This window comes from Corvus kubaryi, unplaced genomic scaffold (genome assembly GCF_017639235.1).
Source record: "Corvus kubaryi isolate FWS band 111438036 unplaced genomic scaffold, C.kubaryi_AGA036_p1.0 74, whole genome shotgun sequence".
NCBI classification, from domain to species: Eukaryota; Metazoa; Chordata; class Aves; order Passeriformes; family Corvidae; genus Corvus; species Corvus kubaryi.
Window position 1 is genome coordinate 2,310,323 of NW_024582061.1, and position 26,104 is coordinate 2,336,426.

At 44.9% G+C, this 26,104-nt stretch overlaps 2 protein-coding genes across 7 annotated transcripts in view; one reads left to right on the forward strand and one right to left on the reverse strand.

The window, feature by feature from the left end:
• BORCS5 (BLOC-1 related complex subunit 5) overlaps positions 1 to 4,297 on the forward strand; it is a 64,618-nt gene extending 60,321 nt beyond the window's left edge. For 3 of the 4 annotated variants that reach the window (XM_042051197.1, XM_042051199.1, XM_042051198.1), the window contains one exon: positions 558 to 4,297. In XM_042051197.1, the coding sequence (XP_041907131.1) occupies positions 558 to 1,069 (512 nt within the window). In that variant the 3' untranslated portion in view covers positions 1,070 to 4,297. The remainder of the gene's footprint in view (positions 1 to 557) is intronic. The other variant, XM_042051200.1, reaches the window with a different exon arrangement.
• Positions 4,298 to 7,441: 3,144 nt separating this feature from the next.
• Positions 7,442 to 26,104, reverse strand: part of DUSP16 (dual specificity phosphatase 16) — a 64,049-nt gene continuing 45,386 nt past the window's right edge. For all 3 annotated transcript variants that reach the window (XM_042051195.1, XM_042051196.1, XM_042051194.1), the window contains exons 5-8: positions 22,280 to 22,443; positions 15,782 to 15,941; positions 14,977 to 15,100; positions 7,442 to 11,136 (exon numbers count right to left, since the gene is read on the reverse strand). In XM_042051195.1, the coding sequence (XP_041907129.1) occupies positions 9,966 to 11,136; positions 14,977 to 15,100; positions 15,782 to 15,941; positions 22,280 to 22,443 (1,619 nt within the window). In that variant the 3' untranslated portion in view covers positions 7,442 to 9,965. The remainder of the gene's footprint in view (positions 11,137 to 14,976; positions 15,101 to 15,781; positions 15,942 to 22,279; positions 22,444 to 26,104) is intronic.

Consider the following 26,104-nt stretch of genomic DNA (forward strand, 5'->3'; position numbering starts at 1 on the left):
GGGTTTCAGGGAAATTAGGGACACTAGCAATCCACTGTGGCTCTCTCAAGGCAGGAGTTTTCCAGATGACGATGGTAATAACAGCTGTGGCTTAGTTGCAGAGTAACCTGGCTAAACAGGGAAAATTGAACACTGGCAACTATGGTAGAGCTTAACACTTGCAAATGAATGATCTCCAGTGGAAATATAGTTCAGGTGTAGGCAGAGGGCACAGGTTCCCTGGGTTTGGATAACTTGGAGGATGTGTGTATTGGTTTATTGGGAAATCCCTGGCAGCACCTGTTGGCTTTCAGTCCTGCAAATGAAGAATTTTCTGATCAGATATTTAGGTATTTGGGTGGAGAACTGAGGTCATCTTATGTCCTCCCTGGTATACAACTACAAATCATCCCATTCCATGACAGACTGGTTATGACAGAGGAGCTCCTCTGTACCTGTCTGTTACCTCTGGTTAGTGGAGCATCTAAGGTGGTTGTTTTTGGGAATGACAGTGTGCTGAAAGGTCTGCGGCAGCAGTTGTCCTAATGAGCCCTGCTGTGCTTGTTGTTTTTACACAGATGGACCTCTCTGTGGAAACTCTTTACAGCCTCATGCAGGAGCGCCAGAAGAAGTACGCCAAGTACGCGGAGCAGATCCAGAAGGTCAACGAGATGTCTGCCATCCTGCGCCGGATCCAGATGGGCATCGACCAGACGGTGCCGCTGATGGAGCGGCTGAACAGCCTCCTGCCAGAGGGGGAGCGGCTGGAGCCCTTCTCCATGAAACCCGACCGGGAGCTGAGGTTGTAGCGCTCGGCAGCTCCCCCTCCTCACCTTCCACACTCCACATTCGGCACGGCCGCGCTTCCAACAGGCTGCATTGGCGGCTCTTTGGAGCGGGCGGCGCTGCCACCGGACTCTCTGCCAGGGCACCGGAGGGAGAGCAGCGTCAGCTGCCAGAGCCGCACAGCCAGGAATCCAGGAGCTCCCCAGAGGAGATGATTTACCGTTCCTTCATCTCCCTTCTCTTGCCCTCCTGTCTCCTTTGCCACTACACCGCCTGTGCAGACACATTTGTTTCATTGCTGTGACTAGCTGGGGTTTACAGAGGAGGAATTTTCTTTCATCTGATTTATTTTATTTTTTTTACTAAAAAAATTCAAAGGGATATGGGGTGTGATGAACCCTCTAACATAGTTTGTGTGCCACTGGGGTTTAGACAATTGGATGGCTGGAAGGTATTTCTGAGATCCTCTGGCCTTGGAAATATGCGTTTTATAGGTGAAAGTCTGGGAGCCAGGAACTGGCTTATTAAAATCTGCCTATTATCATAATTAACATGGTTTGCATGGCAGGGTTTTGGCATGTCCTTGAGGCTCCTTTTTCTATGGGATCCCTAATTTATGAGGCTGTAAAGGAGTAGCTGTTCTAGGTATGTATGTCTGTTAATGTAAAGCAAACCTTAGTGTTCCTCTCCCCCTTGCCCTGGCAATGTCCCCGTGCCTCAGCTGGTGGCATTTCATGTCCGTCTGACAGGCACCGGTACCAACCTGCTCACTTTGTATCCCAAAGTTGGACACAAGGTGGTTTTTTTATTCGGACACTCCTGTTACCTTGGTGCTGTCTTTTTTACCAGTCGAGTGCAGCTGCTTCTTTACCTTCAAGTGGACGAGGGTGGAGGGGAGAGACACGAGAAGTCCTTTGGCTCTTTGTGTTGGTGTAGCTGCCCTTGTGCCGGGAGCTGGCGTTGGCACCTTGCTGAGTGCCTGAAACCACGGGGCCCTTCTCAGCCATCTGCTTCAAAGGCAGCAGGATGTTCCTGCCTCCTCCCAGGCAAGCCAGGGCTGAAGAGCCCATGAACCCCAAGGGTTGTCGTATGTCAGGAGTGCAGTTCCAGTGGTGAGGACAGTCAGGGACAACCCAGCTTCCAGTACAGCACAAGGTAGGGTCACTTGCCAAAGGCAGCCTGCTTCGATACGTCTTAGTGCTTAAGAGCATTTATTCAGCAAAAGGTTGTCTCTGAGCATTTGGAAGTAAGAGTGCAGTAGGTTTTTGTAATAATTACTGCCCGGTGGCAAGAAGCAACAGGCTGTGCTCTTGTTGCATTCCCAAAGGCCACGTAGTGTCATGCAGACTGCAGCCAACTTAGAGGTGCATCTGAACCACGGTGGTGGTTGATCCCAGGGCCTGCTGAACACTATGAAATGAAGAAATGAAGTCCTCTGGAATAATGCCCTGGGAAGAGGGACAGACTGCTTCAGGGAGGGCAGGGAACTCAGCAGGAGGTTTTTTTTTTTAGCAAAGGCAGCAGTGGGTCTCCTTGCCTGCTGCACCAACCCCAGAGGTTTTATACAGTTGAACATAAATAGGCATATGCTGTGTATTGCCCAGGATAAAACATCAGAATTCCATCCTTGTTCAAGCTTCCTGCCATGTTTTACACTTGGTTTGTTAAAAGCTTTTATGAGATTTAACCCATGAAAAGTTGCTTGTCATGGCTATCCCCTTGTGGGTCCTCATTGTCCATCATGGAATATGTCTCTGCCTCCCACCATCAGACACACAAGAATATTGAGTTACTTTAAATAGTGGTTGCAGCCCTTTTTGTCCTCTTTGTCCAGATGATGCTGTCTGGATGTTTAAAATGTGCAGCATTCAGCTGTCTGCCAGACGGGATCATGAGTGTCCCACGCCCTGGTGTGCTGGAAGCCTGTACCAGTGGGAAGATCCTGATACTGCATCTCAAGGCAGATGCTCTCTCCTGTAAGACACTTCTCTGAGGCTTGTAGACATTTGGCCTCAGGCCATTAAGTATCAGATCAAAGCAGGGCTCCTTGCAGTGCTAATGAGGGCAAAGGAAGAGTATTCCCAACTGAAGGCTGCAGGAGCAGGGCTGCAAATCAGGTCCTTCCTCATTTGCCAGAAAACACCAAGGCATTGGGCTGAGAATGGGAAAAAATGTTTATTCCTAGGAACACTGGTCTTTAAGCTTGTGGCTGTGCTGCAGAGCCTCACAGACAGAGCTTCTTGAACAGCAAGGGCAGGTTGTGGAAGGTGTAACAACTGAACTAGAAAGAAACTTAGAGCTCAAGTGTGAAGGCTAACCTTTCCCAATGTTCACAGGTCATCACCTTCATTCCACAGGTGATAAGTCTCTTGTATGGGTACTGTAAGAAGCATGCACCCTCTAACTGTCCTTGAACAATGGTTTACAGTTTTATTTAAAACCTTGTCACTCTCTTCAGGAACTGTAAGTCTCTGGCCCTCTTGCTGAGGGGGAGACACATCTTGCCACATCTTCTTGAGCTGCTGTTTGTTGCTTGGCTGCTCCTTGTTGGCTTAGCTCCACATGCTGCTTTCAGCTTCAGCTCAGATGCAGGTGATGCTCAGGGTGAGACTGACACTTCCCTCCCACGCTGTTCAGCAGAGGCTTGGAGATGTTACCTTGGAAAATTACCTTTCTGCTTGTGAATTTCCTCTTCCAAGCCAAACACTCTTGGAGGAGGCCTGAGGTATCTTTCTTGAACGTACCAGCTGTTACTTTTACCACAAATTTAGTGCTATGAGTGGGGAATAATCTGGTGTCCTCCCCTGAAACCAGACATTGCTGCCCTTATCTGCTTTCTGGGGTGGTGTGTGGTCTGGGGTACAGGCTAAGCTTCTTGAGACATGATCTTGTGAAAAGCTGGGGGAGCAGGACGAGTCACTGGATCTGTGGTTCCTCTCTGGCCTGAGCTTCTCTGGCCCTTCCCCTGACTCTGCTGTTGCAAGTTCTCCATTGTGCTGCCAGTGGTGCTCCTTACTGGTGCTCCTTGTGTCCCGTGCTGGTCCCTGTGCTGCCCACGCAGAGCAGGTTTGCTTTGTTGTTTCCGTTGGTTTTGTCATTGAATGCATTGACAGGGTGCTAAAGTGCCAACCTACCTGCAGGGTCCTGTGAAGATCTGCTGAAGGGGAGAGAAAAGAGTTTTTGTTTGTTTCTTTTAAAATATATATATATTAAATTAAATATATTTAAATATACTTGAATATTTAAAGTGTGTTTTCCCCTCCTCTAAGCTTTTACACAGAAAGAGCAGAAATACACGTTGTCACAGGCCCATTGGTTGCATGAGCCAGCCCCTCTCTCAGACTGTGTGCCAGTAGTTTCCCGAGGTACTGCTGTAATGTCCCTCCCGTTCCCAAACTGCCAGAGGGTATTTTGATTGCCAGCCTTGTGGCTGAGCACTCCATGGTTTATGGGTGGTTACCCTGTTCAGCTTCCTACTTGCTCCGTGCTCCGCAGCTCCAGCATTAAAACCTTTGGTGTGGCTCTTTTCCAAGTGTGTTGTTTCTCCAATTGCCTTATTGCTCATTCTTCATTCCCACTTTTCACCGCAGTGCAGGCGTATCTCAGCTTTACTTTGCACCCACTCTGTGCCACAGAGGTGCCTGAGTTCAGCTGCCTCTGCCCTGGGATTGTGAGGAAATGTCCCCAGAATGAAAATAAATGCTGGTTGGTTTTTTTCCCTTAGTGCTGTCCCAGTTCTGGATGGCGCTTGTTTGAATACAAGATGTGAGCAGCAATGCTTGGGACTCACCAGCAGTGGGGTGGCAGCTAGAGCCTCACAAAATAATCTTCCTGGGGCCTGGGGGAGGAGGGGAGGATTCAAAGGGCAATTCTCAGTGTCAGCTGCCTAAAATAATCCTTTTTGTCTTTTTAAAAGCTTTGTATTTTTACAGCCGGAGGGTGAGTGCTGACCCCAGAGGGATGGTCTGGTTGACAAGGTGATGTTAGGTTGTAGGTTGGACTCAGTCATCTCAAAGGGCTTTTGGAACCTCGTTAATTCCATGATCCTGTGAAATACAGTGGTGTGCTGTGGGACAGTGACACAACCAGAAATAAATGGGCAGGGTTGTACTTTTTGTCAAAACACTGGGTATGTGAACAGTCTCTCTGTATGGAGAGGGATTTGAGAGAACTTCCCAGTGCAGTTTATGTGTGTATCCCAGCAAAAGGGCTTCCCTGACCCAGGTGTGGGCAGCTGACTGGGGATGGCATTCCAGCCCTGGAATCTGCAGAGCACCACTGCACTTCCCTCCACAGGAAGAGGCAAGAGCCTGCTCTACTTCCAGGAGCATCTCTTGGGAACCTGGTGAGCTTAGGGAATCCCGGGATGGAGCTGTTTCCTGCAGGGAACAGGTTACTCTAACACACTTCATCAGTGGTTTAGAGGCAGATAAGCACCTGCAGCACTGTTCTCATGGCATTGGGAAAGCGGAGTGGTGATGGACTCTCACCTGCACAGGGGATACTGAACAAATGAAGAGAGGCAAATTTAGTGTTTCTTGCTGTTTTGCTGCTGTTTTGTTCTTTTCTAAATGGCCTGATGCCCCAGCCTCATCATTGCCTGTAGTGTCACACTTTGGCTTTGTACAGCAGTGGAGCATGGTGAGGGTCCCTGGAAATGACAGCTGAAATCCACTCCTAAACTGAGCAATCCCTTCCAGCAGGACAATGCTCCAGAAGTGTTTGGCAGCATTTTACATGCCAGGAAAGCAGCCCCTTCCCAGAGGGGTGGGAGTTGCAGAAGGCAAGAAATAGCTCCCTTTCCTTTTCTATTTATGGTGACTCTTATTAATATTCTTGGAAGTGCAGAATTAGCTGAAGGCTTTACTGCAGAAACACTTCAGTTTGCCTCAGAGCAACCATTTGGACCTGAGGGCCAAGAAGTTCTTTGCAGGCAGGGTTCAAAGGGAAAGTGCTGTTGCCAGGCAAAGCTGATGTATTAGGAACACTGCTCTACCTGAATTCTCAGTTGTGGGTTTGTGTGTATAATAGAGTAGTGGTACAGTGTATGCTACACTGTCTGAAAGTGCTAGAATAACTACTTTTATCACAGATTATTAACAAATACAGACTAGCTAGGTGTATGGCTAGCTACAGCAAATGTCTGGCTAGCTAAGTTTGGTTGAATCGCAGTAATTTTGGATTTTAAAAAGTACCAGTGTTATTAGGACCCCAGTGCTGTCCCCCTTGTTCTGGGCTTTTCATGCCCCCACTTTCTGGTAGAAGTCAGTTTATAACTTGTGCTGTGAGTCACAGTGTACTGAGCACCTAGCTGATGAATAGTTAGTAAAGACAGTAGTTCACCTAACCACCACATTTCCACTCTCTTATCCTCCCCAGCCCCCTCAAAAGCAGGGCTACCTGATCCATGCTGGGGGGAGGTTTGCTTTGTTTTCAGTTCACTTCATTCTAGGAATGTCGCTGTGATGGTTACATCAAGAGCCCAGTGACCTCAGGGACCTCTTCCCAGTAATGCCAAGCAGTGAAATGAAAATTGAGTCTTGACATGCATGAGGCACATTTCAGTTGCCCCTTGGGTTTTGACTGGAGGTGGAGTTAGACTGTCTCTTCCCAGAGCTGTCTGGTGGCAGGGCCAGGAGTGGAGGGTTGGAGGGAACAGGAGCAGAGCAAGTCCTGCAAAGCAGGCAGGAAGAGTGGTGAAAGCTGAAGTGAATGCTTCAAAAAACACAACTTGAGGGAACAGAGCTACTGCAGTCAGAAGTGGACTTTGGAGTGGGGTGAGCAGCTAAATCATAGAAGATTGTCATGTCAACCTGTTCTGGAGGCTAAGCAGCTGATGATGCCATTGAATTTGCATGGTTCTTGTTTTCTTCTCTGAGAGCTGCACCATCTTGTTTGTAGAAAGTAAGCACAGAAACTCACACAGGTTGTTACCTGTGCTCTGACTGATGGTTCGGTTTATTTTAGAGATGCTGAAGATTTTGCATGTCCCTTTCTGGGATTGTGCTTTGAAATTCTCAAAAGAAAAATCTTCTGTTACTGCACCTGAGCTTGAAGATGCTGTTACCTAAATTCACAGCTTTGCCCTCTAAGGATACAGCTGTGGCAGCCCCTTTTAATTCTAATCTATGCTATATTTGTGTGAGCCATTCTCTGAAGCAGTGTGGGGGGGTGTGCTCCAATCTCAGCACGCAGAACTTGCTCTGAATGCTTCATGTCTGACAGCATCAGTCAAAACAAGTATTTAAACGAGTAATTAAATTATTCTTCAAGTAAGAAGTATGGGAGGCAAGAACAAAGCATGGGCTTCGTTCTGGGTAACTTCATCAATTTGAAATACTTGCTTCAACAAGACTGCCCCAGCTGCCTGAGGAACAGGTTACTCACACCTGCATCAGACAGTGGAAGGTGTTGATGCAGACAAGTGCCACTGCTGCTCATCAACGGAGCAGAGGAAGGGGATAGTCAGGGACAGGTAAGAGGCCTGAATGGTTACTGGTGCTGTAAAATCACCACTGCTTGTGACAACTGGTCTAAAGCTGCTCCAGCCCTGTCATTCATGAACACACCTGCAGGGAAGGGCGTGTTCCCTAAAGGACAAGGCCCCTCCTCTCCTGGATGCTGGGGGGAGCAGGTCCTGCTGCAGGTAAAACACTCCACAACTCCTTCCTCAGCCTTCTGTATAAACAGGTACCATTTCTGATTTTATTTCATCATAACATACAGGTAATGCTCATGACACAACAAGATGAGAAACTCACATCTCTCTGAACCATTTCACCAGCTTGCCATACACCAAACATGCCAAGTATGCCACACACCAAATGCCATACGTTATATTCATATTGAACATGTACACATTTTTCCCTCTCACATCCTCCACTTCGCTTTCCAGACTTCTGCAAACCATTTCCAGTATTGTTCAGGGACAGGACTCTAGTTCAGGTATGAGCCAGGCTGGGCACCACCCTGTGCAGGACATGGGGTTAAGGCTTCCTCCTCTGGGAACCTGCCCCCTGTAAGTACTGAGCCTACATCCAGAACACACTGGGAATCACGAGGAGCCACAAGACCAGATTTCAGTTCCTCAGAAGGCAATCAACCAAACCAACCCCAAACACACAGTCTGAAGGAGCACAAAAGAGGAAGAATCTGTTTCTGCCTCTAGAGATTGATACGTGTTAACTCCCATTAACTGCTTTTAATCAAAGCCATGGGCTTTTCCTGAAATGTGGCTGAGAGGAGCCCTGTTCAGTTGTTTACATAGGTAAATACACACACAGCTGAAAATAGTCGTGATGTAATCACTTCCACTGGAGATGTAAACAGTGACAAGTGGCAGCATGTTCCATGAACAGCCAACACCTGACACAGTGTCCAGGGTGATGTCAACCATCATCCAGCACAAAGAGCCTCTGGGCTCAGTGACTCCTGGTGCTTCCTCTCGCTGTGCCTTTTGCACTTTTTAGGATCAAGTTAATCAATGCTGTAGCTTTCAGTGCTATTTTCAACGGTCCACTGTAGGAAATTAAAGTCACATCCTAGCCACAAAACAAAACAATGACAAAAACTTTCTCCACTTTTCAGTATAGTAAAACCTGAGATTTGAGTCACAAACTAGCTAAACTTACAGTAAAAAAACCCCAAATATAACCCAAGCTGCTGACTTTAATTAGGGCTTCAGTTTGCTGCTGACAATTTTTTTTTTAAAGCTGTTGTCCAGGGTTAATTATTTGTTACTACAATTTTCAGCTGCCTGCACTGAAATGGGACAAAACAATATAGTTTCCCCTCAACACACGTGTTCTGAGGGGTGCTGGGGAAGGCCCTGGGAGCAGGAAGGATGCAGCTTTACACAGTGGCTCTGGTACTCCCCCTTGCTGACCATAAACCTCTCATGGCAACATGCACATGTAGCCCAAGGTCAGCAGCAGCCAAGGTGGGAGGAGAAGCACCTGCTTGCTGTCAAAAACATGAGAAGGGCTGTGCCTCATCTCCTGGGAAACCAGGGATGTGACACCTCCTCGAGCTGGAGGTGTCTGCCCTGGGGTGCCGACGGTGAGGACACGCTACAGCCCTGAGCGTCTGCAGTTCCACACTAGAACTGCTCAGTTAAGGTCAAAAGCCCACCCCAACTCATTTTTACCTTAAAGAAACCCCAACACATTTGAATTGGTTTTGAGAAGTTGAATTGTAAATGGGCAAGAAAAGCCTGTTGTGGCCACTTGTACCAGCTGCTTCTCTTGCATGTAGCCCTACCTATCAACCACTCCATTATAGCTCAGAAGCCAAGGCAGCTACCTGTCTCCCAGAAGCCAGCCTAATATCAAACATACAAATACTGTATCAAAAGACTGGGGGAAACAGTCCTAAGTATGGTTCATTCATCATCTTTTAAGAACTGCTGCTGAGCCAGCTGAAACACTTGTGCGTAGACAGCTTTAAAAAAAAAAATAATCAAACGTGGCCAGTCATTACTTGTTCACATTGAACTGACTACCAGCATGTGGCAGCCATAAAGCCCTAGTTTATTCTGTGTATCTTTGAGGTACTGGTTTTTGTTTTTTTTTCTCTGAAGCAGCTCTCTAGCGAATCACCTAAAGCCTATCCATTAGAACAATACTTACACCAGTATTTACATTTGTCTGAACGGTGTGTTCAGACCAGCCTTGCTGTAACCGGTCCCTATGGCCTTTGGAATCGCTCCCAGTCTCCTTTTCTTACAGGAAAAAGGTCTCCCTCCAGAGGTTGGCTCAGTGTCAGGGCTAAGGTGCACTGGTGAAGACGTGGGGAGTGGGAAGGGGAGAACAAAACTAGTTCTGACAGGTAGGAGTGTGGTTCAGCGGAACCAGAGAACGGGTCTGACACCAAGAGAGCTTCCTTGTTAAAAGCCACTGAAAGGACGTGCAATCCATTGCATAGAATTGCTTCCTCTGACAGGGAAAGGTCTGTGAAATGTTCTGCCCTTCTCCCGGGGAGGGGAGGAGAAAAGCCCAGCAGCACACTCGGGTCTCCTCGGGCAGAGGCCATTGTCCCTTCTCTGCAGTACCAACCTTTCCCCGGCTCACACCGAAGCCTCCGTTTCTTCCCTCCCCCCACCTTTTTACCCAAAGTTTCAGATTTACAGGGACCTCTCACACGCTGGGGGAGCGGCCTGGAAGGGGAAGCGACTCTGGCAGAGTCACATGAGCCGCTGCCCCTCAGGACACTTCAATGATTTCCATGCTGCCTGAAAAACTTGACTGACTGCCTACTTTGCCCAGTTCCTCTCTGGATCTGTTATCCGCCAGGATGCTCTCCCCGAACTCCATCTGGCAGCTCCTGCGCTTGAACTGCTTCTCGAAGGAGCTCTCCTCGTGCCAGCTGCGCCGGGAGTCGCCGCGGTCGGCCTGGCGGGGCCGCCTGCGCACGGCGCCGGGCTGCTCGCAGCCCGAGGGCAGCTGGCTGCAGCTGTAGGCGGGGAAGGCGGCGCCGCCCCCGAACACCGCCGAGGCCGAGTAGAAATGCGAGGACTCGGCGGCGAAATACCAGCTGTTGGTGAGGGACGAGGGCTGCGGGGCCAGAATGTCCGAGTGCCAGCCCTTGAGGCCCAGCCCCGCGGCGGACTTGGCCAGCTGCTGCTGGCTGGTGGAGAGCCCGAACACGAAGTTGGTTCTGTAGGTGTCCTCCACGCTGCCGCTGCGGTGCAGGGGGTACAGGAGCGGCCGAGGCGCGGCCGTGCTGCCGCCGGCCCGGCCCGCGTGTGGCCGTGAGGCCGGGCTGTCCAGCGGCCACGGGCCCGGCGCCTCCTGGGGCGGGGCCGCCTCCTCCTTGTCAGGGCTGCTCTCCGGGCTCTGCTCCGACACCTCCTGCACGGGGGAGAACTGGCACAGCTTGCTGCCGCCCTCCAGCGCGGCCGCGTGTTTGTAGTACTCCAGCGTGTCTTCGGAGGATGCGAAGCCCTGCACCGATGCAGTCACGCAGCTGCTGCTCGCGGAGTAGGACACGGATTTGATATCCAAGGAGAAGGAGCGCTTCAGCCGGTTGCTGTCTTCCACCTTGTCCAGGGAGACGTGCAGCCCGTTTATGCCCTGTACCAGCGGGCCGTCCTCCAGCGGGGCCGCGTGCCCGCGGGGCGCAGGGCCACCGTCCGTGGGCTTGGGCTCCAGCAGCTCCGAGGCAGCGGCGAGGCAGAGCTGGCTCGTGGAGAGGCTGCTCGGCCCCGCTTCCAGCACCTGCACGTGCTCGCTGCTCTTCTCCAATTGCAGGAGTTTCAGCTTGCTGATGTGGCCAGGCTGGCCGCTCTGGTTCTTGATCTTCTTCTCAAAGTCCAAAAGCTGGCCCAGAAAGTTGAAGTTGGGAGAAATGGTTGGCCTCTTTTCTTTCACAAATCTGGTAAGAGGGGACAAACAAACCAAGAATTATTTCAAGAACCTGCTGCTCAGGTATAAGATATCCCTAAAGTGAGTGTTGTGAATGTCTACAGCCTATTCTTAACTTGGGCTACGGTTCAATCAAGCCTAAGTAACTTGAGGATGGAGTTTAAAAAAGGTAGTTTAAAGCAAAATAATGCTGCACGCTCTCAATTGTCTCTCTAGCTTAAAGGTGGCTAAAAAGTGTGGGGGGGGGAGGAAACATTTTAACTCTTCATGATGTCCACAAGTGATTCAAGTGAATAATTTTCCTTATTTACTTCACCAGTGGGATCTTTGCTACCTTGCTTTCTAACCAGAGTCAAGAACCCTGGGAGCTTTGCGTGAACAGCACTTGAGCTTTAGCAAAGAGACCGCTTCCCATGGGATACAGAGTGGACACCTTCCCCACCATTCCACTGACATCACATGTTCCTGTCACCTCTCTCATGTCACCACTGCACTGCCTACCCTGTTTGTTGTTGTCAGGCAAGACAGAGAGCCCTGCTGCATTCTGACCTTGTCCAGCAAGTGCCAGTGATTTCTACCCCACACTGTTATTGACCACTGATGTGATGACCAAAAGCAGAAAGGTGCAAATGCAGCATTACAACAAAAACACTCTCTCAAGCCCTGCAGGTGTTCAGCAGTAAAGGGCAACGGGATTGCCGAACCCCTGCAAGAGCTCACCTATTTTGGGGTGCTGTAGGAAGCAGCCTGGCCTGGCACAGGTGTGCCAATCCACTCATGCACTGAAAGTGCAATGGTACTGAAAATGTTTTGCTGAACCAGGATTCTAAATGTATGAAAGACTTGTATCACGTGATTTCTACTATTTATTTCAAAGTTAAATATAAAGACATATTTCCTACCTCACTGATTTGCAACATGGATAAATAAGTACTTTGCTTTTAACAGGCTGCAAAACAGAGTTGCCCAAATCCCTCCTCCTCCAGTTTTGTTTTTTTTTGGTTTTTTTTCTAAAAAAACATTCCTGGAACTATGATTAACCATATGACAAAAGAATTAACAAGGGAAGAAACCTTGATGAGCTAAATCTAGTACAAACACACATATAATGTGTCACTGGGAAAATTAAATACTACTAAAAATAAAACCTGTCTGGGGAAGTGTACAGATGATGAGTGTGCAGGCATTAAAAGCAGTGTGAGAAAAATGGAAAGGTGTACCTATGTATGTGTGTTCATGCTAGCACATGAAAAATGTTGAAACTTGCATTTTTTATTACTATTTTTTTGAATTTGCCAAAGAACAAACAATACTAAGAGTAGTCAAGATGACATTATGACCTGGAATATCAGGTTACACGAGCTGATAGTGGAAACTTCCACCATGAAGTGTAACACTGGCAAATGGAGAAATCTAGTGAGTCTCCCCAGGAGAAATTCTGTAGTTTGCCCTCTTAGCATTTGATGTGAAGGTTTTTAGCAATTTGCTCCCAGGAATTATTAGTCTTTGTTCATTTTTTTCCAGTCAAAGTTAGTTGTACTTGGGTTAGTTCTTTAAAGCAAGGTCCTCCTTGCCTTGTTTTCTGGTAGTGTCCCCAACACTCTGTTCTCTCCCCTTTCTCCTCATCTCCACTTTCTCCTCTCTCTCCAAAATACTGGACAGTTCCAAATTTAAAACTAGAATTTTTAAAAATGAAAAGAGTAGGGAAAGCATGCTGGATCCCCTGACAAATTGTAAAGCTTTGCAAGCTTTTTCATCTCAAAATACACACTACTTTTTCCAATTGGAAAACATGTATAATGTTTCATTCTTATGTTTATTTCTGTTAAATAGTCCATTATACAAAAGTTTTTCAAAGTTTATTTCTTCGACTTTCACTTCAAGTAACAGTATCACCTTTTTATTTTTGTAATAGTGTCAGACAAACATTTTATCTAATGACTTCCACTAATTCAAAGAAGAGTATTTTTCTTTTAAGCTTGGCCAACAAGAGATCCCAAACCAATGAGTGAAATGTTCTGCAGACGATTCTTACTGAGCCATGTCAAAGGAAATATAACAAAATATAGTCTAAATTGCACAGCAGTTGCTCAGCATCTACAATGCAAAGAGAAAAACACTTAGTGTTTTCTGTTCATGCTTTTGGTTAAGATACAAACTAGAATTTAATGCGGAGATTTCATGGAGGAATTTAGAAGCTCCCTGAAGAAGTTCCCTGAAGTGTGTGCATTTTAGAAATGTTTAGTTCTCTACAGCTCTGTCCTCAGCCACTATGGCCTGAGACCAGGCAGGTTTTTTCACTGAGCTCAGACCCTGCACAGTATCTGTCCACATCCACTGTAATTCATGCCTGTTATCTGTGCCTGGATAACTGAGCTTCTTAACTTCAGCTTCTTAACCAAACCTGTTTCATGGTGAAATTACTGTACACCACCAAGCTGCCAGCAGGCTCTAGCAGGGAAACGTGGGAAGTGTCTAAGCACAGCAGGAGAGAGCTGCAGCTCAGGCACCTCTTACATGCAGTTTTTTCACTGCACACATAACGACATTCAACAGCTTAAAACAAAAGTTTCTGTGGAAATCACGCTCCATGTGGCAATATCCAGTGTTCATCTCTCTGTCCTCATCCCTGTTTTAGGGATGGTTGTAGCAAACACACAGGTGATTCCAAAGGGGCTCCTCTCCCCCTGCTCCAGGGCAGTTACTCAGGTTGGTTCTGCATAACTCCTTACAGTGATGCACCAGGGAGCCCATCAAAAAGAAAATCATCGTTTTCTGTGCAACACAACAAAGCAGTTGGTTAAATTAAATACAGAAGTCATAGTAAATGGCAACCAAGCCACCTGGAGGGTAGGAAAGTATTCACAGTCCAAGTGGAGAAAAAATGGGATCTGTAAACGAGGAAAGGGAAGGGGGTCTCCACAAATATTACCAAATGCCACAGAGACATGATATTCAAAATACTTTCTCCCAGGCTTTGGTTGAATTCAATAGCAACAAAGAAGCTTTTTCCATTCCTGGGCATTTCACTTGCAGGCAGTTCTTTGTGAGCACCACCAAACACCAAACTGCAGGAGACAGATCCAGTCCAGCATTTGTCCTAAGTTACCCTCAGTTGTCTCTTCAACCCTGACCATTCTGCTCTCCCTGTGGCTCACAAGATGCTGTTACGCATGTGCCGTAGCTCTGTGTTTGTCTGTACACACAGCTGTGGTTCAGGAATGGTGCTCCCACCAAAACACTCCCAAACCATGCACTGCTCCTCTGCAGCAGGATGGAGAGGGGAATTGGAGGCTCAAAAGGCAAAGATCATGGGTTGAGATAAGAGCAATTTAGCGGAAACAGCGATGAGATAAGAAAATGGAGAGTAACAGCACAACAGTGGTGACAGAGGGTACCAGAAAGAGGTGAATGATGCACACCATGTGGAAACCCCACAGTACCTGACCCTGCCCCAGAAGGGACTCTTCCCCTGCTCCCAGCAGTGACAGAAGGCACAGAATAACCTCCAGGTCCTGGCCATGCCCCTCCTGGCTACTGCAAAAACTAACCCTGTCCTGGCCAGAACCAGGACAAGACACATACATTGAATAGGCACTTTACATTCCATGTACTTGCCTGCTTGGATCAAAGACCATTTTGCAGTGGGCAGTTAATATTAGCTGTGTGATATCTATTCAATACCATTAATTTATTTCTGGAGGAAACATATGCTTAAAGCAGAAGTGTGGCCAGTGAACCACCAGATAAAATGTCTGCTTCTACCCTTGGTCATAGAACCTTTCATCATCCACCCTAAAAGCAGGCCAACAAGCACAAGAGTTCGTAGGAAGGGAAGATTTGTCCCTACCTGTAAGCTTCATCCAAGGACATATCCATTCTTTTCATGATGTATGCAATGGCAATTGTAGCAGAGCGAGATATCCCAGCTAAACAGTGCACCAACACATGGCCATTGGATGCTTTTGCTTTTTCTGCATGGCAATGAAATTAGCAAGTGTCAAACTCAGCAGCATCATACCAGGATGAAAAGTTTGCAAAGAAAGCAGTGTTCCTGAAAATTATTCAAAGCTTCCAAGTGAACTGCTAATTGCAAATCTTATGGAAGCTTGAAACAAAACTTAACTTATTTTCTCTAGCACTGTGTAGTAGCATTGAGTATAGAAAAAGCATGACTACACACACAGGAAACATCCTGCAGTCACAGCATACCTCATTTTAATGTGCACATAAACAGCCCTATTTAGATGTCTGGGAAAGATGATTGTTTCTAATTTTATATACAAGTAAAAAGCAAACATTCACGATGGAACAATTTGGCCCGTTCAGATCTGGCTAGTTCACGTCTCAAAGGTAAAGACAGAAGGTGTATGTCCAAATTTCTAATCCACCCTCTGCAGACATATATCAGGCATCTACCAGGCTGCCTGAAAGCTCTGAAGTGTCTTTGTTCTGTAATGCTGCAACGTGCAGTGGAAGAATCTCCCCACATTTTGCTCCTGTGCTTATGAAATGATGCTGACCATGTCCACAGATCCTGAGGGTATTTTCACACCACCCAGAAAGCACTCGGGGCTTCCCCAGCCAAAACAGCACAGCAGACACACAGAGCAACCCACAAACTGTTTGAGAGAGAATTAAAATTTTCTACTCACCTATAAAATCGACTGATTTATCCAACCAAGGCAAAATTTTCTCACAAAAGCTGTCATTCACAGGCACTCTGAGGAAATGGGATTCTGGAATAAAATCAGGCTTTGGACAAGTATTGCTGGCATTCAGGACATAGCCAATGTCGTTCTGCTGCATCAGCTCCTAGGAAAGAGAGGAAGATTAAGCCTCAAGAAGTCAAATGGTACCTTTGGCACATTACAAAGCTAAAAATCAAACTGAAATTTGTGTTAGAATTGCTCTAGCTGTGTAAGGGACATTCTTCTAAGAAAAAGACAACTCCTCAGCTTTCGATTCTTTTAACAACTTCCAGTGAGACATCCAGTATGTCCAAATAACATATGGACTGCAAATCCCATAAAAACAAAGTTAACAAAGAACAGAAGTAATGGTAGAATACCTTCTGCTACTCTGAAGCATCACTTCCAAGAGAATGAACTTTTTGCTACTTTGGTTTAAATTCTCAGCATGCAAGCTGACAACAAACACTTCCCACATGCAGTTTGCTGACCTGAATATGTGTTTTCCAGATCACATATCTAGGACTGAAATTGCCCCATCACAGATATTGGTGGGAAATAGGAAATGAAATGGATGCCTCCTGCAGTCACCTCTCAAGTCCAGGAGTTTCTTGTTTCTAAGGGAATGTGCAAAACTCTCAAAACCTCAATGAAAGAGATGAAGATCTTGAATTAAACCATCTCTACACAGCACTGGCATTTTACAGGAGTCCTGCTCTGTGATTTACAATTTCAGCTTTCAGTCTCTAGGCCGCTTGTCTCTCAGAGAAATGTCACAGGAACAAGCAAAGACACTCTATATATTTAAGAGTCAACTGGGATTTTAAGTAAGTCAGTTTTCACGACTGAAATAAAAGAGAGGCTCCTCTTTTCTGCATCTCGCCATACTTACAGTATCTAGAGTTGTGCAAAGTAGTTTGTGATGCAGTGGGCACCTTAGTGCAAAAACATGTGGAAGAAGTACTGGAAAAGTAGAGGTGGGTCTATCACAAACCATCCAGTCTCCTCCAAGGAAGCATCTTGACACAGAAAAGCAGTTCAGCATGTTAGAGTAATGCTTATCAAACTGCCATGGTTCAGAGAGAATCTGGCAGTAAGTGACATGCAGTACTAGGCTTGGACACTACTCAAACTGAACATAAACATTGGGGGACTTTTGGCCAGATTTCTATGGAAACTCTTCTCTCAAAATAAACGTTAAAAAAAAGCGCCCCCCAAAATCTGATTTTAGTCCTTTTGCTTTCATAGCAGATATATAATAAAGTTTGTCAATCCATAGGAGTAGCAGCATGAACGAATTCTTACACTGCAGATTTCAACTGGCGATCTACCAGTAGGAAAATACAGTCACAAAGCCAAATGGTTGATTCTTCCCTATATTTTTTCTGCAAGCACAGAGATCTTTTGGTGAGGAGAAACAGGGATATACTTATTTAGCAGAAGAGCCAGGATTCTATCTTGTTCAGTCAGAGCAGTCTAAATAATGTGATGTTCAGCACAGGTACCCCACACGCGTGGCACGGTGTGTGTAGAAGGGATGAACACGCACACGGATATCCGTGCATAAATTAAATGCTGAGTGAGAACAAAGGGCTGCAGGGGAGAAGGGAATCTACATCAGTCACTTGCAGAGGAAGGTGCACAAAGTCCAGCCAACAGTGGTTGTAAACAGGGAATTAGCATGAATTTCTGCTAGTGAGCTGATTTTTGTTGCCTGGAGCAAAGTGAGCAGTGCTCCAACCCTTCATCCAAAGTCTCTCACATCTGCGCATTCAGAGGCTGGAGGCGTGTGCACCTTAGACTAATGGACGTGCATTATGTCATGAACACACCCATCCGAGGGGAACAGGAGATGGACAGTTCCTTGCAAAGCAAATCAGCAGAAATAATATTTGCAGCAATGGTCAAAATAAAAAAAAAGAAAGAAAGGAAAAGGGTTGTATGTGTCAAAGTAAGTTCTCAGCCTTAGTACTTCTTGCCCTGCTAATTTCCTGGGTCACACTCCCAGTATAGCTCAGCTTCTCATCAACAAATTCCAGTATGTCCCTGTTTACCCCTCTCCCTTCCTTCACGTCCTCCAGCTGAAGCACCAAGCTCCCTCCAGCCCTGCATGCCTTCCACAGCTGCTGCTCTCACACCTTCCTTGCCTCGATTTCACATTCACTCACTGACATGCTTAAAAGCAGGAGTGCTGTAAGGAAATACAGGAATATTGGGAATTATCCAGAGGGGAGAGGTACTGGGAACGGGATTCCTGGCACAGGGGACTAACTGGACTCCTGGTATCTTACATGTGCCAGGGAGACCCCTGATCCCCAACATCCCCGCCTCACTGTCCTGGACTGCACAGCTTTTCCCTTCCAGGATCCCAAAGTTCTTCAGCAGCTCCTGGGAAACAATTACTGGCTTTAGGTCACTGAGCTGAAATACTGACCCCAAACCAGCTCACTCCTTGTTGTCTCTGCTTGAAGGTGAGTGAGGAGCAACTGGAATATCCGAGACAAAAGCACACGCCGGGTCCTGAATTCCCAGGTAGAAAGAGGGAGGTGGTGGAGGTCTCACTGACAAATGGACTGCCATGGTCAGGTTTGTTAAGAGCATAGCTAAGGGGGGTGATGAATTTGGGAGAATAGAAAATCTTATTATTTCTTTTAAAACATAAACACTGATGGGCTGCACAGTCCAACCATCACCACTGCACAGTTATGCCAGGTTTTTGATGTGGGATTGATTATTCAAATGGAACAAGAAGGCTGCAGATGCCAAGTCCGAAATCTACAAGCCAAAAAAACCACCCCAAAATATTAGTGCTGGTCTTTCAGACTGAGGCTAAAGAAAGAAGTTCTGCTTCCTTCTGTTCTGAAGAATCAATCATTCCCACTGTGACATGCTCCAGTGTAACAACCATAACAGTGCCTTCATTGTGAGGCACCCAAGAGGAAGAAGTGAATTACGATCGAGGAAGATCCAGAAATCCTAATACTAACAATTCTGTGAATAGAAGGTAAATGCTCTTTTGTAAGCTTATTTACACTTTATGACTTGTTTAATCTGAAAATTAATAGCACCCTAAAATGTTATTTTGTTCCAGGAAATAAAATCCAGGTCTGGAAGAAAGAGAATAGTTATGCAAGTGGGAAGGCAGAAAGTTTTACATTTGAAATGCTGGTACAAACCATGAGGTGTAAGTAGGAGGCTCATTCAGGCCCATAAACACACTACAGATTACTTTCTGTCACACTAATTTCAGAAAGGACATTGTCACTCCTGTGTAGGTTAGAGTGCAGCTTTCCTCTCTTTCACAAAATGCAACAAAGATCTTCTGTAAAACTAAATACTGTCTTGCAATGTCACTAACCTATCACAGGAAAATAACCACAGTGTACCACACTGAGACCCAAAACAAGCAGACTTTTCTCTTAGAACTCTTAGGAGGTTTTTAGCATTTCAACACTGCAAAAAAGATGAATGTTTTCCAAATTAAGCATGTAGAAAGAAATCTGCAAAAAATATTACAATTCTCCTAAGACTTTCCTGAATGAATCATTAATTTTGCTGAAGGACACAAACCAAGCATTTGTGGCTGCATATCTTTCCTAAATAAAGCGTTATCAGCAGAGGTATTAATGGTAAATAACATTAGTATTCTGAAAAGGTCATGAATACAGATTATTCTGCAACAAAAGAAGCATTTCCCCTACTCAGGCACTCAGAGGTAAGCTTATAAAGATTCTGAAAAGATAAGCTCATCTTGATAAAACCTGATGAAAATTCACATCTTTAATTCATCAGGTTGAACAGTAGCGCTGCTTAGGAGTTTCTTGCAGATATCTTTGAGATGATTTAATTTCAGAGAAATTGGTACGTCTAGTGAATGGAAGGAATCAGGAGAGCTCACAGCTTTTGAAGGCAAAAATAAGGTCAGTGTATACAACTGCATCTTAATAGTCAGGGGAATCTTACTAGAATTTTTCAGCTTTTTTTTTTTTTTTTTTAAATCTGGATTTGAATAGAAAACAGCTAGTTTAATCTTAGCAGAAAGCTGACTTCTTGTCCCAAGTAGCCCCAGCAGGGCCATTAAACCAGAGCATGCAAAGGTAACCACTTACCAGCTCCTGGACTATCCTAACAGAGACAGCACTTTGCTACTTGTCCCTTTTTTTTTGTTTCTGCCCCTCTGCTTTCGAATGTTCTTTACTTCACAGATTTCTTGCGATGTGTTTCTGGGCAATCAGTGTGGTAAGTCATCCTCTTTGCTCTCCCCAATGCCCCTGAGCAGGATCCAGGCTTCCCAGCAACCAAGCATGTTGCAGGAAGAGCAGCAGAGATCCATTATTCGTGTTTCTGATGTGCCAGCGTGTGGCTGCCACTAACTTTTAGTTAAATCCAGAAACTGATTAAACTCAGGAAACTGGGACTTGCTGGTATTGGTGAAAACATCAAGTGCATTCTAAGAAGTAGAAGTTGTAATTTGCTTCCACAGCTTCTTAGTATTTTCCAGTATTAAAGATGGAAGCCATTTAGCATTTTCCAGAGGCAAACATGGAAACTGAAGATGTAGGTAAGAGGTAGATAAGCCACTGGCACTCAGGTCTAGTTTGTGCAGCCAACAAGTGATGTGCCCAAGTAAGAGGAAAAGGTACAAAAAATTGGTAGATCTGAAATCAAAAGATTTGTATTTGTCCTAAAAATGGATAAGAAATTTAAGAGGTGACCAATGGAAGAACTTCCGAAAGACTGTCAGGTGACACCAGGTGGTAAGAACTTCCTGAACACCTGAACAGGTGGTGTGCTGTCATTTGTGTGCTTCTCCATACAGCATGGGAAACACAGTAACCCTCAATTTTCAGTCCCAAGATCATGTGAAGAAGTACAAATCTGAGCAACTCCTGGGGCTCTTGCACTAATTCTAAAGTATCTGCAGCTGCAAACTGAAGTGACACCAACACTGCAGACACACTGAAAGCAAACAGCATAGAAACATCTAATACCTTATTAACTGAAAGAATTTTTTTTTTTTTTAATTACTTTGTTTCTGCTGTCTTTTGTCTGGGGACCATAAATGACTTTTGTGGTAGGAAGAGTGATAAGCTGCTTTGACATCCATCATAAGTGAATCCCGTTTGAATGGCTCACTTGCTACCTTGGCAGTAAAGACGAGGAAGATGTAAAGGACAAAGTAGATGCAATGACTGCTGACTATCCTCCATTTCTGTGCTCTTTGCTAAAGCACAATCACCTTCTATATGATTGCTCGTGTGTCAAAAATCCCCTTAAAATAATTGTGAAAAATCTAAAAATAGCCCATTAATGGCCAGACTGGGATAGAGTAAAAGTAGAAGAAAGCAGTGAAAATTAAAATGGTCAAAGTACATAAATTTTATCAATTTACAGGACTCCTTATTATAGCTCCTGGCTTAAGCTTTGTACATGGATTAAAAAAAACATACACATAAGCCTTGCACACAATTAGGGCAATATTCTAGGGAGAAGCACTCCTTCCCTCTCCCCCATCCATGTATTTAATGCCATCTTATGAAGGCTGTTGGGGATTCAACTAACGAATAGGACTGTCAGAGAATAAGGGAGGCAAGAGGGCACACACAGCAAAAGGAATAAAAATTCCCTTTGAAGGGACCCAAGATGCAGGTTGGAAGCAGTGTGAGCTGGCTCCTTGTGGGGGAAAACATCTGTGGATATACATAGGAATAGAGACCTATGGCAATTTGAGACAAGCTCTCTTAGACATCTAATAGTCCAGCATCCTACAAGTGCTGTATTTGATAATTTTGCTGACTATTTTAAGTATATAAAAAAAATTTTGGGCTGTTCTTTAGGAACAGAAATTACTAAATGCACATGTACTTAAAAAGAATAAAAGTTTATTAATGCAGTGCTACTGTAAAAGCTCATTTTAAAGAACCCCACTGATTGTCCAGGTCTGAACATTTCAGTAGGTGCACAAAGATTTGTTTGCAGTAATCCCTTATTATACAATTCATGGTGTTTAAATGCTATTTTTTCCTAGCACTTGAAGGAAATACTAAAATCACACAATCTTCCTTTGTCCTACTGTAACCATGAATATAATTGTGTCAACCTCTAAGACCTGCCAAAACAAACCAGTCAGAGCTGTGACAGGAAAGCACTTGACCTGCTCTCATGGCAGATGTGACAGTTTGCTGTTGGTTGATCGGTTCCTGAGGAATGAACCATATCAGCTGCCCCAAGATGAAGGAGAAAGAAGCCCAAGTTTTGTATTTAATGACCCATAGATTAATTATGTGGTGTGTGGATCACTGGTTCTCCCACAGCTTTCCATGGCTTGTGCAGGCAGCTTTTACCTGCATCCACTTCTGCTGTTTCACAGCTGTAACAATGCACCATGATGGAAGCTTGGAGGAAGATCCCTGGAAATCAGCTACTCATTCCAGTGACCCACATGGCACCCAGAATGCTCACCTTGTTGAGGACATCTCGCTGACACCCAAGGTAGAGATGAGGCAGGATTCTAGTTGGGCCAGTGTTGGAAACAGGTAGGCAGGGTTGAGAAATGCAAGTAGGGATGAGTGTGGATTTTCCTTCACAGAGACCAGGGAAAGAGCTGGAGAACTCAGCAAATCCACCTGTGAGAGGAAGAGCAGGTATTTAATCTACAAATGTGGTGGTGCCTGTGCCAGTTGTGGGAGAGCAGCACTTAGCATGGGGGTGGCACTGAGGGGCAGCAGGAAGACCTTATCAGAGAAGCTGTACATGTGCCTCTTCCTGAGGTCAGCTTTGTAGCTCTCCAGACAAAATGGGAAAAACAGTAATCCTTGATTTTTCACTCCCTAGAATATGAGAAGAAATACAAATCTGTCTGTGGAACCATCCATCAGCAGCCAAGGCCTGGCTACATATTCCCACTCTGCCTGGAACATTTATTTTTCTCCCTCCACTTCTCAGAAGTTTTTGATGCTTCTTCCCACTTTTAATATGTGGAAATGATTCTTCAGAAAAACAGGCACAGCACCCACCCCGCCAAGAGCAGGCACACCTTGTAGTCTCCACCCCAGCAAGATGCTTTCTAGACATTTCCTTCTCCCGTATCAGGTTTATACTGAGAGCTCATTAAGAAAAAGTCATGTTTACTCAATTTGGTAAAAGCATTAACATGTGTTTAGTAATGCTTGTTTTTAAAATCCTATATTGCTAATTAAAATCCTACAGTACTCACTAAAATCCTACAGTACTCATTAAAATCCTACAGTACTATTTTGAGCGCTGCTCCACAATTAATATATTTCATCCAGGACCCTGGAAGAAGTTTAATCTTTCAAAACCACACCAAGCCAAGGCTTCTCCATCTCAAGGGGGGGAGGTGAAGCAGAGGGAAGACTTGCAAAGCACAGTGAAAATCCCCAGCTCTTTCCTCCCAGGTGAGCAGAGTTTCAGTGGAAGGAAGAGTAATTATAACCTGTTCAGAACGAAGCACCTTTTTATCATCAAGGAATTGAAGCAGTGACATGCTGAATCTGCCAAATGCTATGTTCACTATGATTACAGTTTGAAGATGTGAATTAAAATTACTCAGGAATAAGCTAATGTACTGTTCTGCCAGGGCTTGCATTACCATTGCCTGAATTACGCCTATTCTTCAGATTTTAAAATCTGTATCATTTAGTAAATGTAGAAACACCAAGGCAATAATGTGTAACAACCCATTTTATCTAATAAAAAAAGCCAGCAAGCAGATTCTAGAGCAAACATTTTATGAACAGGAATTCCTGCTCAGTCTCCTAAATAAATAAATAAATAAATAGTCTATTTTGTTAGACAAGCTAAGGCACTGCCCACCAGGAGCACAGGTCCTGCTTGTTCTGTAGAATGAGAGGAAGAGTTTGCAAAACAATTCTCTCACATACTTGCTAAATTTTCTTCTGTATGGCCTAATGTTTTCCTTCCTGTTATAGGAAGCATTCCTTGAACTTATAGGTAGTATATACACCTGAGATTGAATTTAAGCAGTTATTTGAGAGGGTGGTGAAGAAGAGGAAATCAAATATTGGCTTTGGTTTCATCTGCTTATTCTTTATTTATTGGGAGCATTGTTGGCTACTTTCTGGATCCTCTCAACATGGCTGGAAATAAAAAGTCCTTACAAAGAAGCTGCACAAGCAAGGATTTTACATCTGTGCTTTCTTTGCAAAGACTACATGGGAAAAGTTCTGCAAAAAAGGTTTCTTCCCAACAACCTACGGATTGGTCTCATTTCTGTGTGAAACCTGTGGCAAGAAATTAGGCAAGAAGCTAATGTGCCAAACACTTGAGATTTTGGGAGATGGAACCCATGCTCTGTCATCATAAGGAGCAATCTTTTATTTTAGTTTTATGCCAGGACTCCATCAAGACCAATTGAAATGATTCGAGATTAGATGCTTCAACACTTCCTCTAGGGCATTCATCCTTTCAAAGTCCCGTTTCTTCTTTCCTGCTCATGCTTTCCTAGTAACATGTTGGTTCAGTACCTTTACAACATGAATTACACTCACAAAACTATCAAATCTCTAGAGTCTAACATTATATTGCCTGCCTTTACATGTGCACCAAGTGAACCCTCCTTTCCTTTGAGTGTATCTTAACCTGGTGTTAGTATCTGTACTGAACTGATTTGAGAAAGCACGAAACCAGTGATTTGTTTCAAGTATTGAGCTGTCTTCCCTGCCATCCTCTGTGACCAGGTTTTCAAAAGGTTAGTAGCTTTTCAATGAATCTGCCTTTGATTTATGGCACTTCCCAATATGAAGAACCCATTCCAGGTCAGTTTGTTGGAAAAATTGCTTTAAAAACCCACAAGCCAGCAAACCCCATACCAACAAAACACACTCACATATGCGTTCTGCTTAAGTATCAATTTCTTTAACTGTCCGGGGTCTGGAACAACAGCATCCACATGTATGATGACTGAGCTGTCATGGCAATATGAGACTCATTTCTGTTCAAAAGAACTGTACTCATCACTATTTGCTTGCACTAACTTACAAAATATACCTATTTTTAAAATATATAGGGAAATGTCTTTTTAAAAGCCCTCAGCATCTAAAGATGTGTAGAGAAAAGGGATTTATTTCAAATGTCTCTGTTTTCTAACACAGATGATGGCTCCCCAGAGCCCCCAAAGCTGAACTCTATGACCAGTCTACATGAGGAGCCTCTTAGGAGAAAAGTGTTTTAAGCACTCAGACCACCTGTACACTTCTGTTGTAAATGAGCAGTTTTCAAAAAATAAACTTTAAACACTTGGAGAATTAAATTAGTCTACAGGTAAGAATGCAGAACAGAAAATTGAGCCTGAAAAGAAAAATGGGACAGGTTTTGTTTCAAATTCTATAATTGGGAGATGACCTTTGCAATAAGGCAATTTTTTTTCTTTAAATCTTGTTACCGACCTCAGTTGGAACAGGGCCATTGGCAGCACTGTGCAGTTTGTTTTAATTAGAGAAAATACACTTTTCTTCTGGAGTTAGTTTCTAAATAACACCCTTTCTCCCACCACTACTCCAGCTCATGTGAATTATAAATCAATTGCAAGAGCATGTTGAAACTGTGGAGGGGGTTGGGGCGGGGGGGGGGGGGGGTGGAGGGAAAGAAAAAATCTACAGATCATTAACAGAGCTACTGGGTTAATAGAGTTTCACTGAATTCTTTGATAAATGTCACTGGGCCTTGGAAATAGAAGACTGACAAATAACTCCAAAATATTCTCTCCTCAATAGCTCTGAACCACAGAGGTTTTCTGTATGCTTGGTGGTAAGCTGAGCTAAAACAGCTCTCTTGACATTCAGCAGGATGTCTCTACAAAACCATGTCAAGGTGCCAAAAGCTGTCAGTGGTTTTGCAGCCCTTGTGTGTGGCAGACAACCCAACACCTCCCAGTCCTTACAGCAAAGTGTTTTTTGCTTACAAGCCTCCACATCCATTAGCAGAGATCTGGCAAGATCCAGTAAAGTACTTGATTGCCCTGTTGCTATGGTTCTGCAAAGTGGTGACTACAGACTTCTCTTTGATCAAGGCTTCCCTAACTACAGCTGGGACCATAAAGGTAGGATCTCTAAGGGAATCTTGGTATCAGAAGTGTCAGCTCCCTTCTCAGCCAACTCAGGAAACAAAACAGGGCCAAACTCAGAAGGGATGAAAAAAGTTCCAGCAAAATTCTGCAGTAAAAGTTATTCCTCCTTACAGATTCACTGCACAAGTCCTTATATAAATAGAACTCCCAATTAACTTTGCTAGAAACGGGAAGAGGCA